General features: G+C 43.7%; 1 protein-coding gene across 1 annotated transcript in view; it reads right to left on the bottom strand.

Annotated features, from left to right (window-relative positions):
- ARHGAP6 (Rho GTPase activating protein 6) overlaps positions 1–14355 on the bottom strand; it is a 314111-nt gene extending 299756 nt beyond the window's left edge. The window contains exon 1 of the mRNA XM_041472498.1: positions 13789–14355. Within this exon, the coding sequence (XP_041328432.1) occupies positions 13789–14292 (504 nt within the window). The 5' untranslated portion in view covers positions 14293–14355. The remainder of the gene's footprint in view (positions 1–13788) is intronic.
- Between the last annotated feature and the right edge of the window lie 3358 nt (positions 14356–17713).

The following is a 17713-nucleotide window of genomic DNA, read 5'->3' on the forward strand; positions in this document are numbered from 1 at the left end:
ATTGATGTTGTGCCAGTTGAGCATAATTCACAAATTCCTCACTCTAAAGTAAAGGCAAAAGCCCTCCAGTTGTCTTTGGAAGCAAGTGACCTCCAGCTATTTGATCTCACAACCACTCCTGCGCCTCATTGTTCTGGAAACTCCTCCACAGGTGGCATCCCAATGTCACCTGAAGCGAGCACGGTGTTCCCTGGTGTGGCGGAGCAGAGCTGTGGAGTTGCTGTGCTGGAATGCAGAGCAATATCCCACGGACTGACCACAGTGAGCAGTCACACACACGTCTGAGGAGCCCTGGCTCTACCCACTACAAACTTCACCCACCCAGCTTTGCAGTGTCTCATCTCCAGGAAACAGCATCTCAGAGCTGGGAGATGTTTCCTGACAAAACTAAAGAGATGGACAATAAAACCTTGACTTACATTATTATGAAATAGTACATTTTGTGCTATTTTTCTTCTCCCTGACATTGTACGTTGCAATTTTGTATAAATAACAGCTTTTAGGTAACCTGGACTCCAGATGTACTTAAAGTATTGTGAAATGGTTAAATTAACATTTTTCCATGTGGTAATCATTCACGTCAGAAAAAAATACAGACACAATGAGTATTTCCCATGCAAAAGTATAACATAGCAAACATAATTTCCAAGTTTAGAAAGAAACAAACAATATATGTATTAAATATAAATATATTTTACAGTCAAAGCGTTTTGTCACAAAGGTTAAATAATTCCCCTGGAGTTCACAATTTCAAGCATCCCAAAGTACCTCTAGTTTCCTTTACCCTTATTGTGCTCCTAAACTCTTCTCCTTTCTCCCATCAAACATTTGCAGCCTGGCTTTCCTGGGCAATTACACCTCACACAGGGTGTGATAATGTAGAGCTGTAATTCCCAATTTCTGTCCTCCAGGGTTCAATTCCAAGCTTCATTAAGGTTTGACAAATAAATTAAGAGTGCTTTGCCACTGCACAAAATAATCTTCACTTCTAAGGCAAGCCCTAGCAATTCAATTGCTTATCCCAAAATATGACACTTTGAGTGCATCAACACTCAAAGCCTTGGAACAACTAACCCAGTTCCATCTCACACCATGCTCACTGATCTACAGATCTCTGTTCAGTCATCCCAGTCTTTCCAAAATCTTTCATGCCTTTCCTCAGTAGGGCTTCTCTGCCAGAAAAGGCTGGATTATAAAATAACCAAAATAGTAAAAAAAAGATTAAAAAATAACCTTTGGACCTGATGGGAGGTCTCATTACACTTCCCACATGCTGCTTTTTTCTGTGTCATCGACAGTTCAGCAGCTGCTTCTGCTGCACCAACAGCCCCAGCACTCAAACTTGGAAGCAAATCCCTTCCCTTGCCCTTCTGACCCTTTATCACTGGCTCCAAGGAACATGCCATGCACACTCCCCTTTGCTCTTCTGTTTTCAGCCTCTTCTAGCTTTAGACTTTCTTTCAAGAGGGGTCAGCAAGCAAGCCCCTCTGTAGCTCCCCCTGCTATGTACCTTCTACAGAAATCCTCACATTCTCCTTGGGAACATCCTAACAAATTGCTCCCTTCCAGCTTTGCTTTGATTTGGTCCAGATGTTGACAACCATATTTTTCCTTTTCCACTGGCTTCCACTCCACCTCCATCTGTCTGAGTCAGATCCAGCACAAGAGGCCAGTCTCCCTCTTGCAGAGCAATATAGTTATTAAATGCCTTCATCTCAACTAAGGGAGTGTATTTCAAAAAACTGTAAGGAAGCCAGAAATAACTAATTCACTGCAGTAATCTTATTCTTTTCAACCATAATTCAAGTTAATTCATCTTAAGCCTGCTATCTTCAGCTCAAAAAAGTTCTATAGTTAAATCTCATGTTGAATGCTAAGTCCAAGTAGCCGGACTTGGTCCAAAAGAAGGGACTTCAAGAGCTCAAACCACTTAGGAAAGGAGTCCTGCCACCTGAGACCATGGCCACTACAACTGCAGTATGGCCATGAAGATAAGCTCATTGCTGCTCCCAGTGTTCCTATTCCCAGGGCACAACAGCTCTTCAGCCTGCCAGGTGATGAAGGTTCTCTCTGTTCCCTACCCCATCATCAGGATTCAGCAGCTTTGGCAGAAAAGCTTGTGTTTGTGGAGCACAGGCAGTAAGGATCATGCCCTGCTATCTCCACCCACTGCTCTGGCAGTGGCACCTCACTGTCTCTGCAGGGCTGCATCCTTCAGCAGCCTGTCAGGATAAGGGAAGGATTTCCCTGGTAGAAAGCAAAATGATATCTAGTTTCCAGCCAGTTTGTCAGACAGATTCCCAAGCTACCAGGCCTTCAAACACCTGAGAGGTTTGCTTAAAAAGGATTTCCAGAGAGGAAGCTCTGACAAATATAGCAGTGCAGCCTAGCTCCCTCTCTGAAAGTCCCCTCCAGGCCAGCTATCACACATGAGTTACCAAAGAACATAAGTTACCAAAGAACAGCAGATATTCTCTTTTTAATTTTGGCACTTATGCCAGACCCCACATTCTACAGCAATCAGAATTTTCATTTATCATCTGATCAGCTAGATGCTCCTGGTTTAAAGAGCTAACGTGAAGACATTTGGACTTCAAAAATGCACTGATACAGCCCCCAGATGTGTTTCTAAAAAAACAAGCAGGTAAGCTATCACAAGCAGAAAACAAGCAACCATAGTAGAGGCAAATATAATTTAGCAAGTTCTGCTAAAGCATGTATCTATCATCATAAAATAAGCACAAACTAAGCATGAATATTTGAAACAGCAACAGCTGAAAGTGGTACTAAAATGAAAAATCGCACAAGAAAACATATCAAAAAGGCTTAAGACCCCTTTACTGCTAAAAAAAATATTCAGTTGTGTGGAAGACAACTCAGCATTACAGTCCTTCTCTGGAAAGGAAGAAGAAAGAAAGAAGGCTCTAATTACAATAACAAAAAGTAACAATACAGAAGATCTAGATTAAGATTTCAAAAACTATCCGAAGAATCTAGGTTCATCTTCAGAAGTGAGTCAAAAGCTTCAGAAAATCTCATTGCAGAGATGATGGTGAGAAGTATTCAGGGAGCACCAAGCACTGTGGCAGCCAGGACAGACCACGCACCGCTGGGTCCAGCAGCAGCCTTTCATCTGACTGCACCACACTGAGGGCCAGGTGGTGTGGCAAGCAGAGCCACAATGTGCTGAGCCACGCCACGCCATGACCTGAGCACCTTGGGCTCAGCACTCCCAGGAGTAAACCAGGACATCACGCCATCAGCAAGACAAGGCAGGGACACCCAAGCAGAAGTCTAAGCTCTCCTCTGCCCGGCGGTGGTGGCACTTCAGTGGCAATCCTGCTTTCCAGACTTGCTGATGTTCACCTAGCCACTCATTTACCACATTGTGTTGTCTTCTGCCCTTCCTTGTCTCCTTCTATTTGAACCACACAGCTGGAATCATCTTTTCCTCTTATGTTCTGGTCCATGAAGGAAAAAAGTACTTACCGAGACTGCAAACACTTATCAGTCCAAGCTATCAAAGCTTTGTTTTACTGTGGGCAAGATCCTTCTGTCAGCCCATTTTCATACTCAATGCTGGAGGCTGCACCTGTTTGACAAAACCTCTGCCAGCTAAATGAAGACTTGCTAAAATAATTTCTCAAGAGCAAAGAAAAGACACACAGGTCTGATATTGATCAACATGCTTCAGAACTCAAAAAAGCCCACTGCTGCATTGTAAACAGCAGCAAATTATGACCTGTGCTCCTTTTAAATAGCAGAATGGAAGCATTTATTTCAGCAAGCCAATTTGGTACCAGCTTTTTCCCAGGCTGTGTGGCCTCATCTGCCTATTCCTGTTCAGTTTAGCTTTGACTGATCCCAGTTACATAACTGTACCCTTAAGCTCATAAATCGCAAGGTCAGTATCAGGTTAAACTCTTGCTGTGTAAGACAATATAGGCAAATCCTGAACAGTTCCATTGCCACACCTATTTTTCTGTGTATCTGATGCAATTCCCAGCTCAAAGCTCAGCAGGAGATTTCCTTTCCTTCTTGCATACCTCTAATTTTTTTTCCTTCTTCCATTTCTCTCACAGGTTATTTTTACTTTTATAATGCAAGATGACAAAAATGAAAGTTGGAAAAGGTAAATTGACAGCAATGCTTCTGTACCATCATTTTATTACAGGCATTGAACCGAAGTGTTTTAGGCAGCACATCATATGGCCTGTCATGAGCACACTGAACTACCATGAAATGGTAGGAAAAGTTAATGGTGCTCTGCCAAATGTTCAGTATGTTAAATGTAAACAAGCCACGAAAAGAGAGAAAGCTCAATGTCAGAACAGGTCTGTCTTAACAACACACTGTCCTAAAGGTGTAAACCCTTCTTAGCCCTGGGCTCCCAGGTGCTGGAAGAAGCAGGCTGGCTTGGTTAAATGAGGCGGCAAGAAACCAACCTGGCAAGTAGTTACTGAAAGTTCCCTGCCAAATCCTGCTGAAGCTAGGGCACTGTCTATCTGCCTCTGCAAAATACTTGAATTTCAGAAAGGTTTGGTTGAGGTTTGTTTTGAATTTTACTGACATCTTTAAAGAGCTACCCTGGCTTTCTTTGCATTTGTGAGACACCAGGAGAGTAGGAGTAAGAGTAAGGACAGGCCTCACAGAGTAGAAACACACAGAGAAGCTATTATCCAATAGCTTTGGAGAATTATTGAATGAAAGAAATTACTTTTCCTACAAGCCTGCTTCCAATGCTGGTGCTGGAGAGCATCATAATTTCTGCAATTCAGCAACTTTTGTCCCATCAAAGGTATGTTGCAGCACAAGGGAGAACAGCAGTTTTCATTCTACTGTGGAAAGAAATGATACTTGGTGTCACAGAATCACAGAAAATATTATGTCATAAGGGACCTCTGCAGGTCATCTGGTCCAATCTTCTACTCAAAGCTGGGCCTCCTCTTCAAAATTTGATTGAATCCTTTGGGCTTTGACCTGTCAAGGGCTGAAAATTTCCAAGAACAGGCATTCCACAGCCTCTCTGGGGAACCCATCTCAATAGTTAACCACTCCTGCTGTGAATGCTTTTTTACTTAGATCTACTCAAAATTCCTCTTGCTGCAACTTGTGACTGTCATTGTGCAACTGACAATATCCAGCTGCACCTTCTCCTTAGTCCCCATGTAGGTAGGTAAAGTGGATTTTCATTCCCCCTTGATTCTTCTCCAGGCTGAAACAAATCTCATCCTTTTCTCGTGCACTAAGCACTCCCATCCCTTAACTGTCCTGATGGTGGCCCTCCACTCCATTTGCTCCAGTTTGTCAACATCCCCCTCGCACAAAGAGTCCAGAAGGGGCCTCACACATGAGGTGGTGTAATTTATCTGCATTTGGGCTAAAAAAAAGGCAGGAGGCTCTGTTACACAATTTAGTCCAAGAAAGAAAAGTATGTTTCTCTGTTACATTCACTCTGCCTCTGTTCAGGAGAGGTTTATAAAACAGAAAGGTTCCATCTGAGCCTTGGCAGGGTGAGGAAATCATCTGTGCTCATACCTCATGAAGAGAAAAGCGCTGAGAAGCATTTTGGACAGTGTGCCAGAGACTTAAAATATGTAAATTTGCCAATGTAAATCTTACTAACTATTATGCTAAAAAGTTTCTTTAAAACTCTCCATATATGTTGGCTGCCAATTACATTGCACTCCTTTAGTGAATACAGAATTAAGGCCCTTTATCTCTGAAATAAGTAAAGCTTCTAATTGTGTCTATTTAAGTAATTGGCTGCCTCATTCTCCTGGCTTGCTATGGTTTGGTACTCCCTGGCAGAGCCCACTCTGTGTAGCATTTCTGAGTCCACTGCCCCCTTCTGAAGACCTAAAAGACATATCCCTGTGCTGCACTGGAACAAAAGCTGTCACTGGATGCAGACACAAATGCATGCTTGAGAAACAGTAGTGAAGCAATGAGCAAGAGGCACACCATATTTTGTCAGTAGGAATGTTATGAAACAGCCACAAGAAAACCATATTTTTCTAATTTATGATAGAGTAGATAGGGTCTTATTTTGGAGCATGAAAATGTAATTTATCCCAATCTCTCTTTCCCCACCACCCCATTTATATAGTAGTCTGCTCTGTCATCAAATTAAATTAACAGTTAAATAGAGCCTGATTTCCAACCAGGACATTACGAGGATTTAACCTTCCTATACACACATACACTTACAAAAGGAATTGTGGTGATGAGATTGAGAGCAAAATATTACCCAGAATCCTTTTAAGACTGAAGACAGGTGAAAAAGAAAAGGGATTGATTATGGTTTAAGAAGGACAAATATGAGATACAAAAAACCAAAATAACAATATCTGAGAAGTGATAGCAGATGTGTCAATTCACATTCTTTAGCTTCCAATTCTCCTATTTCACATAATTGTTAGCTGGCCCCAGAGTCTCATAGCACTGTATAAAGAAACAATTGCACATCTTCTAAAAACAGAAGATGGTGAGATCTCTTAAACAGCTTGCCCAAAGACCCTATTGTGCCAAAATTTTTATGGGTTTATTCAATAAATTAAAAGGAATACCTCCTATGGGAAGCAAAAGACATAACAAAACTGAAAGCATTTCCTGTAGGAGAAGTATTTTTAAATTTTTACAGAGAAAGGCAAATGAAAGCTGAACACAGCACAGCCAACTGGTTTCTCACCACATTAGTCTCAGTAGGGTGCTACTCAACTGAAATTACTCTTCAGAGAAAAAATGAAAAAGCTAGTGCTCAGAAACTATCTTGCCATATTACAACAGTGGCAGAAAACAAAAGGATAAAGTAAATAAACCTGAAAATAGAAATGGAAATTTTGTATTAGTCTTCCTCTTGTAAAATCAGTTGTATGTGCTCAGCGGAGGTACAGTTCCATGACTGAAAATCAAGTCTAGGCTAATTCCAAGGCAACGCAAAAAAAATCTTAATTGCAATAAAAAACTTAAAACTAAATCTTTCCTTTGTTAGCAAGGTCTGTAACATACTCTGTACTTTGCTGAAAACCAGTTTGTCCAATTATGAGGAAAGTACTTATCGTTTGACTTGGCCAATCCAAATAGTAGGCAACAGCTACAGTAAAGCAGCTTTTTTTTCAGCATGAATTTCAGATGATGAAAGCAACAAGACACAGCATCTTCCTTTTTAATTTTTGGCAGGGAGGATAAAGGGAGCTATGCATAACAAGGTGTATTAGAAATGGATACAAGTCCAACTTAAAAAGGTACAAGTGTGTGGAACAGAACTCAGAACCTAACAGGAGAGAAAGAGAAAAGCAAGTTCCCAGCAGTCATGAGGAGAGTTTCTGCATTGGACTGACTGCTCATGTGCATCCTCATAAGTGCAGGGCTCAAAAATCTCTTTCTGACCTCACACACTCAGAGTCCTCGTGGTTAAATGGTGTAAGTCAGAAGGTCTTTTCTTTGAGAGGATACAGAAGAGATGAAGTAGGAAGATCCAGAAAAGACAGTTCTGGTTTCATAACTGGGGATGCTGATGCAAGCTGTTCCCATGGCCAGGACTGTGAGGATGATGACCCAGGGATGACAGCTTTAGGGTGTGAAACTGATGCTTGGTTTTATGAGCCACAGACGCAGTACCTAACCTACTCAGGTCCAAAAACACAAACATGTGGTACCCAGCATCTGGTTCCAGTACAACAATGTGGCAAGCATCAGGCACTGGAAGCTCATCAAATCCTTCAAAAACACTCTCAACTCTCCCAGCGATTTAATAATTCTTAGCTGACAACCGGAGTGGAAAAAACATGTAACTTGAAATAGCCAGTCTGTACACATCTAGGAAAAACTAAAACTCAACCAGAAAGCCTCCACGTACATTTCCATTGACAAGTATTTTTGTAACAGGATAAAAAAAGATTAAAAAAATAAAATTTATTTTGAACAAGCACAGCTTAAAAATTTGTACACAATAATTGATACAAAAGTTTTAAAGTGAGGTGAAGAAAGTAAATTCCTAGGACTGAACAGTAACTGAAGGCTTTGCTTCCTGACTGATACTCTGGTTTGATTAGTAGTCGCCAGCCAAAAGGAAGGTACACATTTGAGTACTCTGTTGAAGTCTGAAAGCTCAGTACATTCCAAAATTGGCCAATGAGTTGCAAAGTCAAATGAAGTCTGAACCTCCTTATTGTTCTCCTTACAGTTTCTACAAGTTGAATGAAATATCTGGCCTCTTTTCCCACAATCCAGACACCTGGTTGAGTTAGCAACCAGTGGAACCCAGGATGCACAAAAGCTGCATTTTAAAAATTAGCTTAATTCCAGTGGTGCTTATACTCTCAAATACTGTGCCATATAACCAGAGGATCAAATATGAGCGGCGTTATATCATGTTTAAGGAGACTAAGACAGGATTGCCATTATAATTTTGATTTTTAGTACCTTTTTTACAGTAAGATTTCAACTCTGCAACTCTGACACTAATAGACTGAAGTTACTACTGTGCCATCATGACTCTTAAGCCCTACTTGCTCAGAACTCCCTGCTAGTTTCAATTATGAAATTTTCAACTGGAAGGAAAAACAAATCCCCCAAAAAGGCTTAATACCTGTACAGCCCTAATACTTATACAGTCAGAACACTGCAGAAGAGACTTCTGAAATGCTCTTCACCTGCAAGCTGTCACAGCTGCAATTCTTTTCATGCGACAGAGTCTGCAAAACTAAATGTGCTTCAACTCCACCATGAAGTCAAGACAGCAGTCTGGGTTGTTAATATTTTAGAGGTTACTCAAAATTACTTTTCAGTCTCATTTCTATTATTTTCGCAAGTTCCTTTCCCATTACTTAAGCAATGCACACTTGAAAAATTCTGTCTGTCCTAACCATCAACCCCCATATTTTCATCCAATGTCTTCAGACATAATTTAGTCGAGAATGGGAAGAGTCCACTTGCCAAAATCGGAAATACTGAATATATTTAGTTACTTTTAATTGCATTCCTGTCATGAGAGACCCACAACATTCCTGCCCACCAAATTTTGTAATTATAGAACACTTACACCATTGAATGGAATGGACTCAGGCTGAGACTAATCTGTACGTCCAGTGGTTTGGAATGTCTTAGGAAAGAAAACAAAGCAGAACAGTGCTTTATATATATATTCTCTCCAGAGTTGAGCAGACCACCGGTAAATACCAGCACATACAGTTTTCAGTTTATAAAAAAAAAAATAAAAATATTAATAAAAATCTTCCAAAGTACAGTTCTCGCACATCTCCTTAAGAAAACCCCTCAACAGAAAAAAACACAAGTTATAGATTTAAACATGCTAGACCCCCATTTTGCTTCCAGGACAGTTAATCAGAGCTCTGTAAGGGAATATATTCCAACATGTCTTCTATCCTATCCATACAGAAAAATCTCTGGGTTAAGGTGTTTAAGGGTAACAGATACTGTGCACACAATTGATGTCCACCTGAACCACCACTGACAGCTTGAGGCCATTTGCTCTTGTCCTATCACTGGCTGCCTGACAGAAGGGAGGACCTTCACTTGCTACAAGGAAAGAGAGGATCTACACTGCCTTCCCAATGGATTTAAACTATTTAAGTACCAAGCCAGTGAATTTACCAAAGCTGACCTCCCAAGCCACCTGTCAGCTGAAATCTGTTCTGTGACCGTTCACTACTTCTGATGGCCATGCTATAAAACACTTCAGCTAAACCAATGTTGTTCTGGTAGTGCAGATTAGCTTCTCCACCATCCTTGCAGCTCATCACAGCTTGGCCAGACAGCAGTGCAGGACAAATCCGGAGGAGGAGGAGGAGGAGGAGGAGGAGGAGGAGGAGGAGGAGGCCCAGGGGCCAGGCATGCAGGGAAGGCTGCAGATGTTATGCTACCATTACTTTAAAATCAGCTCTGTCCCCCAAAAAAGCATACTAGTTGGAGATGGTAATGCTTAACTAGTTAGTAACACAGGTTATGACAGCACAATAATCAGGCCATATAAGTTTAAGTGTGTAGATTTGGTTTCTCACAACAAATAGATTACTCTGATACATTCCCATGATTTGGCATATTTTTTATCCACTTGCTGTGGCTTTCCATTACCATTTTTAAGACAGAAAAATAAGGACAAGAATTAACACAACATGGGACTTCACACAGATCTATTAATCTTGAGCTATTCTGGACCCAGCAAATATATTTCAGTCAGTCAGACAGTGTAAACACTTGCATCCTTAACTTGTGCAGGTCTACTAAGGTATGTTAGCATAAATGTACAATGAATTTTGGCAGAATCAAGGCATTAAGGTATTTCTAGGTATTTCTACCATTTTGTCCATGATATTTACCTTACTTTAGCTTACCTGAGCATATGAAACACTTAATGAAAGCATAATAGACTTAATTTTGCAAGTGAAAGTGAATTTTCTTTAAGGAAAATGGCATAAAAGGACAGCTGAGATCAGATGGTAATTAAAGCTGAATGCTTTTTTTCCCTTACTAAAAATCCCCCTTGGCTTTGTCCTGCTGAAACCACTGGAAATGTGGTTGCTGATTTCAACAGACCCAGGAAAAGGTTTTTTATTTAAGCAGCTTATATACATAAGCAGAAAATAGAAAGCTGAAAGAATGCTTGTCAGAGAAGTTCTGCCAAAAATAATCTTTATAGTTGTATAAATGTTCTTGTGAAGAAAATAACATGTCAATAAAGAACTGCCAGGTCACTGGGCAGTGAGAGACACATCTGTCAGATGATGCTTCACATTCAAAAATCTGTAGACTTAAGAAACACATTTAGGTGTGACCTGCTGCTGAAATTAGAAATCCCCTGTGCATTCAGGCATTCCATTAAAAATTATTTATGAATGGTGGCACGAACTTAGCAGCAACCTTTCTCTCCCTAGGCCAGTAGACAGGCTTGTCATATAAAATGCAGAAGTCAAAGAATTACAATGAAAAAAAGGTAAAATAAGTGATTTTATTTTATGGTCCTGGCATCATAACAAAGCCAATATGGCCACTGCGGCCTCATATACAGAAATCCCAGATCAGTGGGGCATCCTTGCTTTAAAACCTGACTAGAGCTGGGCCAGGTGCCCCTACCCCTGCAGCCCCGACGTACCAGCTGTCTCAAGGTAGGATTCATCCAGCACAGGCTGCAAACCCCACCTTCAACACGTCCCTGTGGATGCCACCACACTGATCCAGCTTGGAACAGGTGCAGGAGGTCTGGCCCAGAAGTTATAATTTGAAGGGGTTCTGAAGGGAACTTCCATGGCATTTTTATTTCTCTTTGCTCCTTTAAAGATTAAGGTAGTGGGGGACAAAATAATTCCCACATTTATCTCCTAGTGCACAATCATGTTGCTTCCACAGTGGCTGTAGAACAATATTTCCTAAAAAGGGCAATTATACTGAAGATGTTGGAATGAAGGTAAAGAAAACTGATTTTGCATTTATTTTATTCCCAACTTACAGGATGGGAATTTTTAAGTACTACAACCAAAACTTTCAATGTTCATTTTCATTAGGCAGTCATTTATTCAGCTGTTTTTTACAGCCAAGTAGAATCATTATTGTGATGTATTTTATTTCCTAAGTTGAACAGAAATGGAACTACAGATATCCTACTGAGAATACAATAATTTGAATTATGGGACCTTTTAAAGTTAAATATTATAAACAGTTACTTCCTTTTCACCCAATAAAATGTGGGTTTTTCCACCTTCTCAAGCACACTTGCTTTGCCACAGTCAGGATGAAGCTGCCGAGACAAAAAAATCCTTCACTTACAAAAAAATGAACCTTTTCAAATAAACACTAAATAGGAAGCAAACAACTGAATCCTTTATTAATAATGCTATTTTATAATGAGACCAGACTGAATGACCATTAGGATGAATCCCTAAAATAATAGGGGGAATAAGATAAAAATTATGTATGAGCAGTTTCTTCTAAAATACAGATTAATATAATTTGTACATGTCTTTGCTGAACAACTAAGCTCATATTTGTATAACATCTTGAAAATAGCAACTCTGAAACTAGCGAGTACCAGGTTAAATGACAACTTAAATGACAACTGACATAAAATGCTACCAATTCACAATGACAACACTGGCTCACTGCAGGAGGCCAGCGCATCCTGCTCCTGACATCACAGCCTCACCACTGTGACTGCTGGGACAATGATATCCCTCCCAAAAAAAAAAAGGGTGAACTATTTAAAAATGCTTGACACACAGCAAATTAAGGAAGAACTCATTACTTTGCAATATGCAGTCTAAAGAGGTGCTGTGTGTTTTGGCACCACAAAGATCTGAAAAAAATGTCCCAAGTGTCCACCACCATAGATTCAGTGAAAAAAGGAAGACTTGCTTAAATTTACATATCAGAAGCCATGCTGTGAGTCTTTGACTCAGTCAGGAAACTCTGCACAGGAAAGTATGTTATACTTTTTGATAGACCTTATAAAATCATAAGTGAATAAGCAGCAAACTTATCCTTAATTAGTGTGATCACCTTTTATCTCACTGTCCACTGGAGGTTTTTATCCTTAATTAGTGTGATCACCTATTTTCTCACTGTTCACTGATGCTACAAATCCCACAAATTTCTTTGACACTATGAATTTTTTACTATCTTAAAATTCAAGCATCAAGATGAACTATTGCTTAGAGTAACTTCTGATTACAAAACTTCATAATAATCCGTTTTTTAAAACTGTTAAGATTCTTCACCACCTCTTTCAACGTTAGCCAGCATCATGCCTGAAGTTGCCACCCACATGTTGACACTCCATCCCAACTGGCAGAGACAAACAACTTTTATACTCCAAGCAAACAGGGAAATATGGGAGCTCAGGGTAAGATGCAGCCTTTGCCCATGAAAACTGCATTTTGTAATCTTGTGCTACCATGATGCCTAGTTTGACTTTGGATCTGATATTGCTGTGTAAGATAACCATTTTACAAGGACTTCCACGTCCCACTGCAACAATGAGGTTGTTTTATTGATGCATCTATTTATTACCAACTGTTTATAATAAGTTCATCTGAAATGGAAATGGAATGGAAATGCTACTTTCTGATCCCAATTCTCCAGAAGGCACAACTAAACAGTTAAGCAGAAAACCTCATCACCATGAACGGGATGGAGAATTTCTCAAAACAAAAAAAATTTCTTCTTCTGCTACAAAGGGCTCAGCATAACCAACTCGATGAGCAATCACTAACAGGAAACAATGCCACATTTTTTGAAAACATTCATCCATGGTATGGTATCTGCAGCCCAACATCGATGGCATCCAAGTTAAATGAATAAATATTTGCATTGCAAAGTTGGATTTGTCTTGGAATACAATTGCTCCTCATGTGGTTCTGACACATGTGCGTTTTCAAATAAATCACAACTCACTGGGTGCGCACTTTAAAAATAATTTGTCTATCTTGTTAGAAGCCATCACATACTTCAGTTTAAGAGGTGTGAAACTGGGAGGACAAGGTTCTACGGGCCTGGGACAACAACACATGGAAGGTTCCCGTCGAGGGAACCTTAAATATCCGGCGCTCCAGCGCCGCAGATGCCAGCTCCCGGCACCAACACCCACCGCGGCCTCGACGGTCCCGCCGCACGTGGCGGACACGGGCCGGGTCCCGCGGAGCCGTGCACCCAGGGCCGGGTGGGCGCTGCTGGAGCCCCGCGGGGCAGCCCCGCCGGGGCGGGCGGGCAAGAGGGGGACGGGGGCGAGGGCGGCGCGGCGGGTGCCCGTCCCTCGGGGGCGGGCGTGCCTACCTCGGATTTCCACACGACGTAGGCGGCGGGGCGAGGTTCGTGCGGCGAGGGTTGCCCCTTCCTTTGCTGCAGCCAGCGCCGGGGCGAGGAGAAGATGCTGTTGGCGGGGCTGGCGGTGCCGCTCAGCGCCAGGGCCGAGGGGGTGCGCGCCAGGAAGGGCAGCTCGTAGCCGGGACTCCGCTTCCCGCGGAGGCTCTCCTCGTCAAAGAGAGCACTGCCCGGCGGCGACCGCTCCAGTGGGGTGCAGGGGGTGGAGAAGGAGGCGCCGTGGGGCGGCGGGGCGCCCCGAGGACCGCGGCGCTCCCCTGAGGGACTGCCGCCGGCCCGCACCCGCGCCGCCCGCCCCGCGCCCTCGCCGTCCTCCCGGCCGCCGCCGATGATGGCGGGGTCGAGGCTGCGCGTCTGGCGGAGCCTCCGCTTGGAGAGGCTCTTGGCTGCGGCGGGGGCGGCGGCGGCCGGGGAGGAGCAGGAGAAGACGCTGCTCAGCAGGCTCTGCGCCGACATCGCGGCGGGCGCTGCCCCGGGCACGGCGGGGCGGCCGGGGGTCCTGCCTGGGCGCTCGCTGCCTCTGCCTCCTGCCCCCGCCAGGGCGGCGCGGAGCGGCCCTGGGGCGTCCCCCACGGCCGGGCTCAGCCCCCGGCAGCGCGGCCCGACGGCGGCACCGCGGGGCTCATGGCGGCGTCCGGCGCTGGGGCTGCTCCGGGGCTGCCGGCTGGAGCGTCACTTTGCTGGGAGGGAGAGGGAGGGAAAAAAAAAAAAAAAAGTTACGAGAGAAAAGGGGAGGGAAAACGGCAGCAGCGGAGCTTTTATCTGGGCTCGCCGCAGGCTGCCAGAGTCACTCCCCCCTCGGCCGCGATGCGCAGGGGAGTCGCGGGCCGCCCCACACACACACCCGGTCGGTCCAGCGGTGGCGGGGCCCGTCTGCCTCCCCACACGGGGCTGCCTCCCCACAAGGGGCTGGAAGAGCCGCTCCCGGTGTCGCCTGCACCTCGCTGTCGCCGCGGGACGCCCACGTCGGGGACACGAGGGAGGCAGCCCCGCCGGGCTGCGCGGGCACCGGCGCTGTCGGTCCCCAGCGCTGCCGCTCCGGGACGGTGCAGTTGCGTTTTGGGGAGGGATCGAGTAGCGGCGGACAGCTGTTCTCCGGAACGATCGTTCGCGAGGTCAGCCAAGCCTCGGTGTGACGCTTCTGAGCCCTGCGCCGCGTCCCACTCCGACCCCGGCTGCTGCTTACGGAACCCCCGTCCGCCCCAGCCCGGTTGTGTCGGGCAGAGATGATGTCTTCAGAAAAACCTTCCAGCAATAAGCAGGATACTCACATTGTGCAGTACACAGGACAGGGTCTTCAACAGAGCTCGACTTGTAACTGTGTTCTGGCCCTCGTCTCTCTTGCCGTCCTCTGAAACACCTACTTTGAGGGCACGTGGACGTGAGCCCCACAGGCAGCATCGGTCACCGAGACTGTAACTCGTCTGCTGAGCACCTCACTGCCGCAGGAAAGGAAAGGAGTGGGACTAGTAAAGCTAAGCCTCCTCAGGACAAGTAACTGAACATGTTTATCTTCCATTGAGACTTTCTCTGTTCCCACTCCAAACATAGGCAAGGAAACATTTACCAGAGAGACAGAATAAACTTGGGGAAAGCAAAATTGTAAAGAAATGCAGAAACGGAATGCACAGAGAGGGACAATATCATGCAGCATCGTGAAGGCAGCCAGCTCCTTCCTCACCTGGAGTGAAGGAAGCAGCCCTTCAGCTGCAGAATCTGACTCCTGTCGCTTCTCCTAGCTGGGATTATTAACAGTCCTCCTCAACTCACTGTGGGAGTTCAGCAGCCATGCTTGTGAGGTTTTTCCTGGATCTCCAACACCATCATTTACGTAGAATTTAAACTTTATTAAGGAACCTTTAGCTTCATGGATGGGTTTGATTCTGTTGCTATTGTGTCAGTGAATGCTACAGCCACTAAATTTTTCAAGTTGGAAAGCAAAACACACAGCACCAAATCCTGTTTTTCTTCCTGACCTATACTTTTATTTATGGAGTAAGTGGACAATGCCCAAGGATAACCCCTGTGCAAATCGCAAACCTTCCAGGTCTCAGATGAGACTTCTGATTCCATGGGGCCTAAGCATCCTTCTTTTGACTTGAAAACTCACCAGCTCCACAAACCCCCAGTCTTCCCAAAACCATTGCAGGCAGCTCTTAGAAAATTTGCCTAGAAAAAGACTGGTTATTTTGTGGGGGGGGAAAAAAAGTGCTTTAGCATGACACAAGGGTTATTTTCTCCTCATGCTGCATTTTCTCCTCAAACCCTAGTGCGGGGTTGTGTTGTCCTCTCTGGGGCCCTGGAGCCAATGCAGGTAAATGCTCTATGGCAGCACTTTCTGGTTTCATCAATAATTCTATTGACAGTTCTCTCCTCTCTGGCTTTATTTAAGGTTCATAAACAGCAACAGCAGACAAGTACATCCACTTTCAAAGGGATTCTGCTTTTAGGTAATGTTTACAAACGAGATTTTTTTTTTTTTTTTTTTGGTCTGCAAAGTAGTTTTCCCCTCTTATTTTCATAAACTGTCCTATTGCCTAATTCCAAGTTCCTCCACAGCTAAGGTTGCAGCTGTTTCTGTTTAAAGCTTCATTTCATTTTGCCTCCTCATTAATGCCTTCAATAAGGTCTCATGCTTGAGTCTAAAAGGAAGGTCTGAAGCATAAAACAATCTGCATTTGTTTTTGCAGTTCTGAGCCTATTCTAGCAACTTAGTTGAGAGACACATCTGCAATACAAATATATGTACGTTTAGCTCCAAGTATTTGCTCTTTTTGTCCTGTACAAACATAATGGGAACATGAAGGGACAGGAAGACATGAGGAAAAAGGCAGAGAGGGAAATTCAGAGCTGTAAGGAACTCATCCCATGAGGAGTAGAGAGGACAATCACATTTGCCTCCAAAATTCACCAGAAACAGTTCCCGCCACTCTCTGTGAGGTGCCCTGCCCACTTTGAAGAGCTGACACTCTTGGCACAGCCGGTTGCCAGCAGGCAAACCCCCAAGTTTGTGATTCAGATCCTTACACGCTGCACACACAGCCTGTGAAAGGAGACTGAAACCATCAGATAAGTGCATAGTTAGGAGCATACGTCAGCTTACAAGTAGCAGCTCTAAATGTAGTGGAGGCAAAGCATTCTTATTTCCACCTGCCTCAGCCCAGGTATTAATTATTGCCCAGCTGGTTTTCTTCATGAAAGACTCCATGAAAAATTGTAGTTTTCATGAGGCAGAGACCTGGAGGATCAGAGCTGCAATTCAAAGAGTAAATGCATCATATGTATAGAGATGCTCCATGTAGAAAACTTTGCTACTGGTCTTAGCTGCTGTCTGCATCTTTCAGGGGTAACAGGAAATTACTGATTATTTTTGAAGTTTCTGTTCATTATCTCTATGAACTGCATTATTGTGAGACCTGGCATCACCATCCTGAAATAGGCTTGAGATCTAGTGGGCATGGTACAAGCACAGGACAAAAACACAGTCCTAATTCCCAAATTTTACTGATAACTTCCAGCCACAAGATACTGTCTGGGCAGCTATATCTGCAGAGGATTAGTGAGATAATACTAGTTGATCTGATGCTGCTAGCCCTTCCTTTCTGAGACAAATCACTAGAACAGGCTGCCCAAGGAAGTGGTGGAGACACTGTCCCTGGAGGTATTTAAAAAGCCTGTAGAAGTGACACAGAATGATTTCTGTTTATGCCTTCATTGACTTGACCTTTACCAACAAAGTCTCCCAACCCTTTGTGCCTCAAGGTGAAAAAAACTGTGAATAGGGGAAAAGGACCAAGTCATGGATCTTTTCTTGAGGAGTCACAGCCCAATCAAGTCTCAGGAATCAGTGGGGATAAATCTGAGAGTGCTCAAAGAG

This window comes from Pyrgilauda ruficollis, unplaced genomic scaffold (assembly GCF_017590135.1).
Source record: "Pyrgilauda ruficollis isolate IOZ18807 unplaced genomic scaffold, ASM1759013v1 scaffold29, whole genome shotgun sequence".
In the NCBI taxonomy this organism is placed as follows: domain Eukaryota; kingdom Metazoa; phylum Chordata; class Aves; order Passeriformes; family Passeridae; genus Pyrgilauda; species Pyrgilauda ruficollis.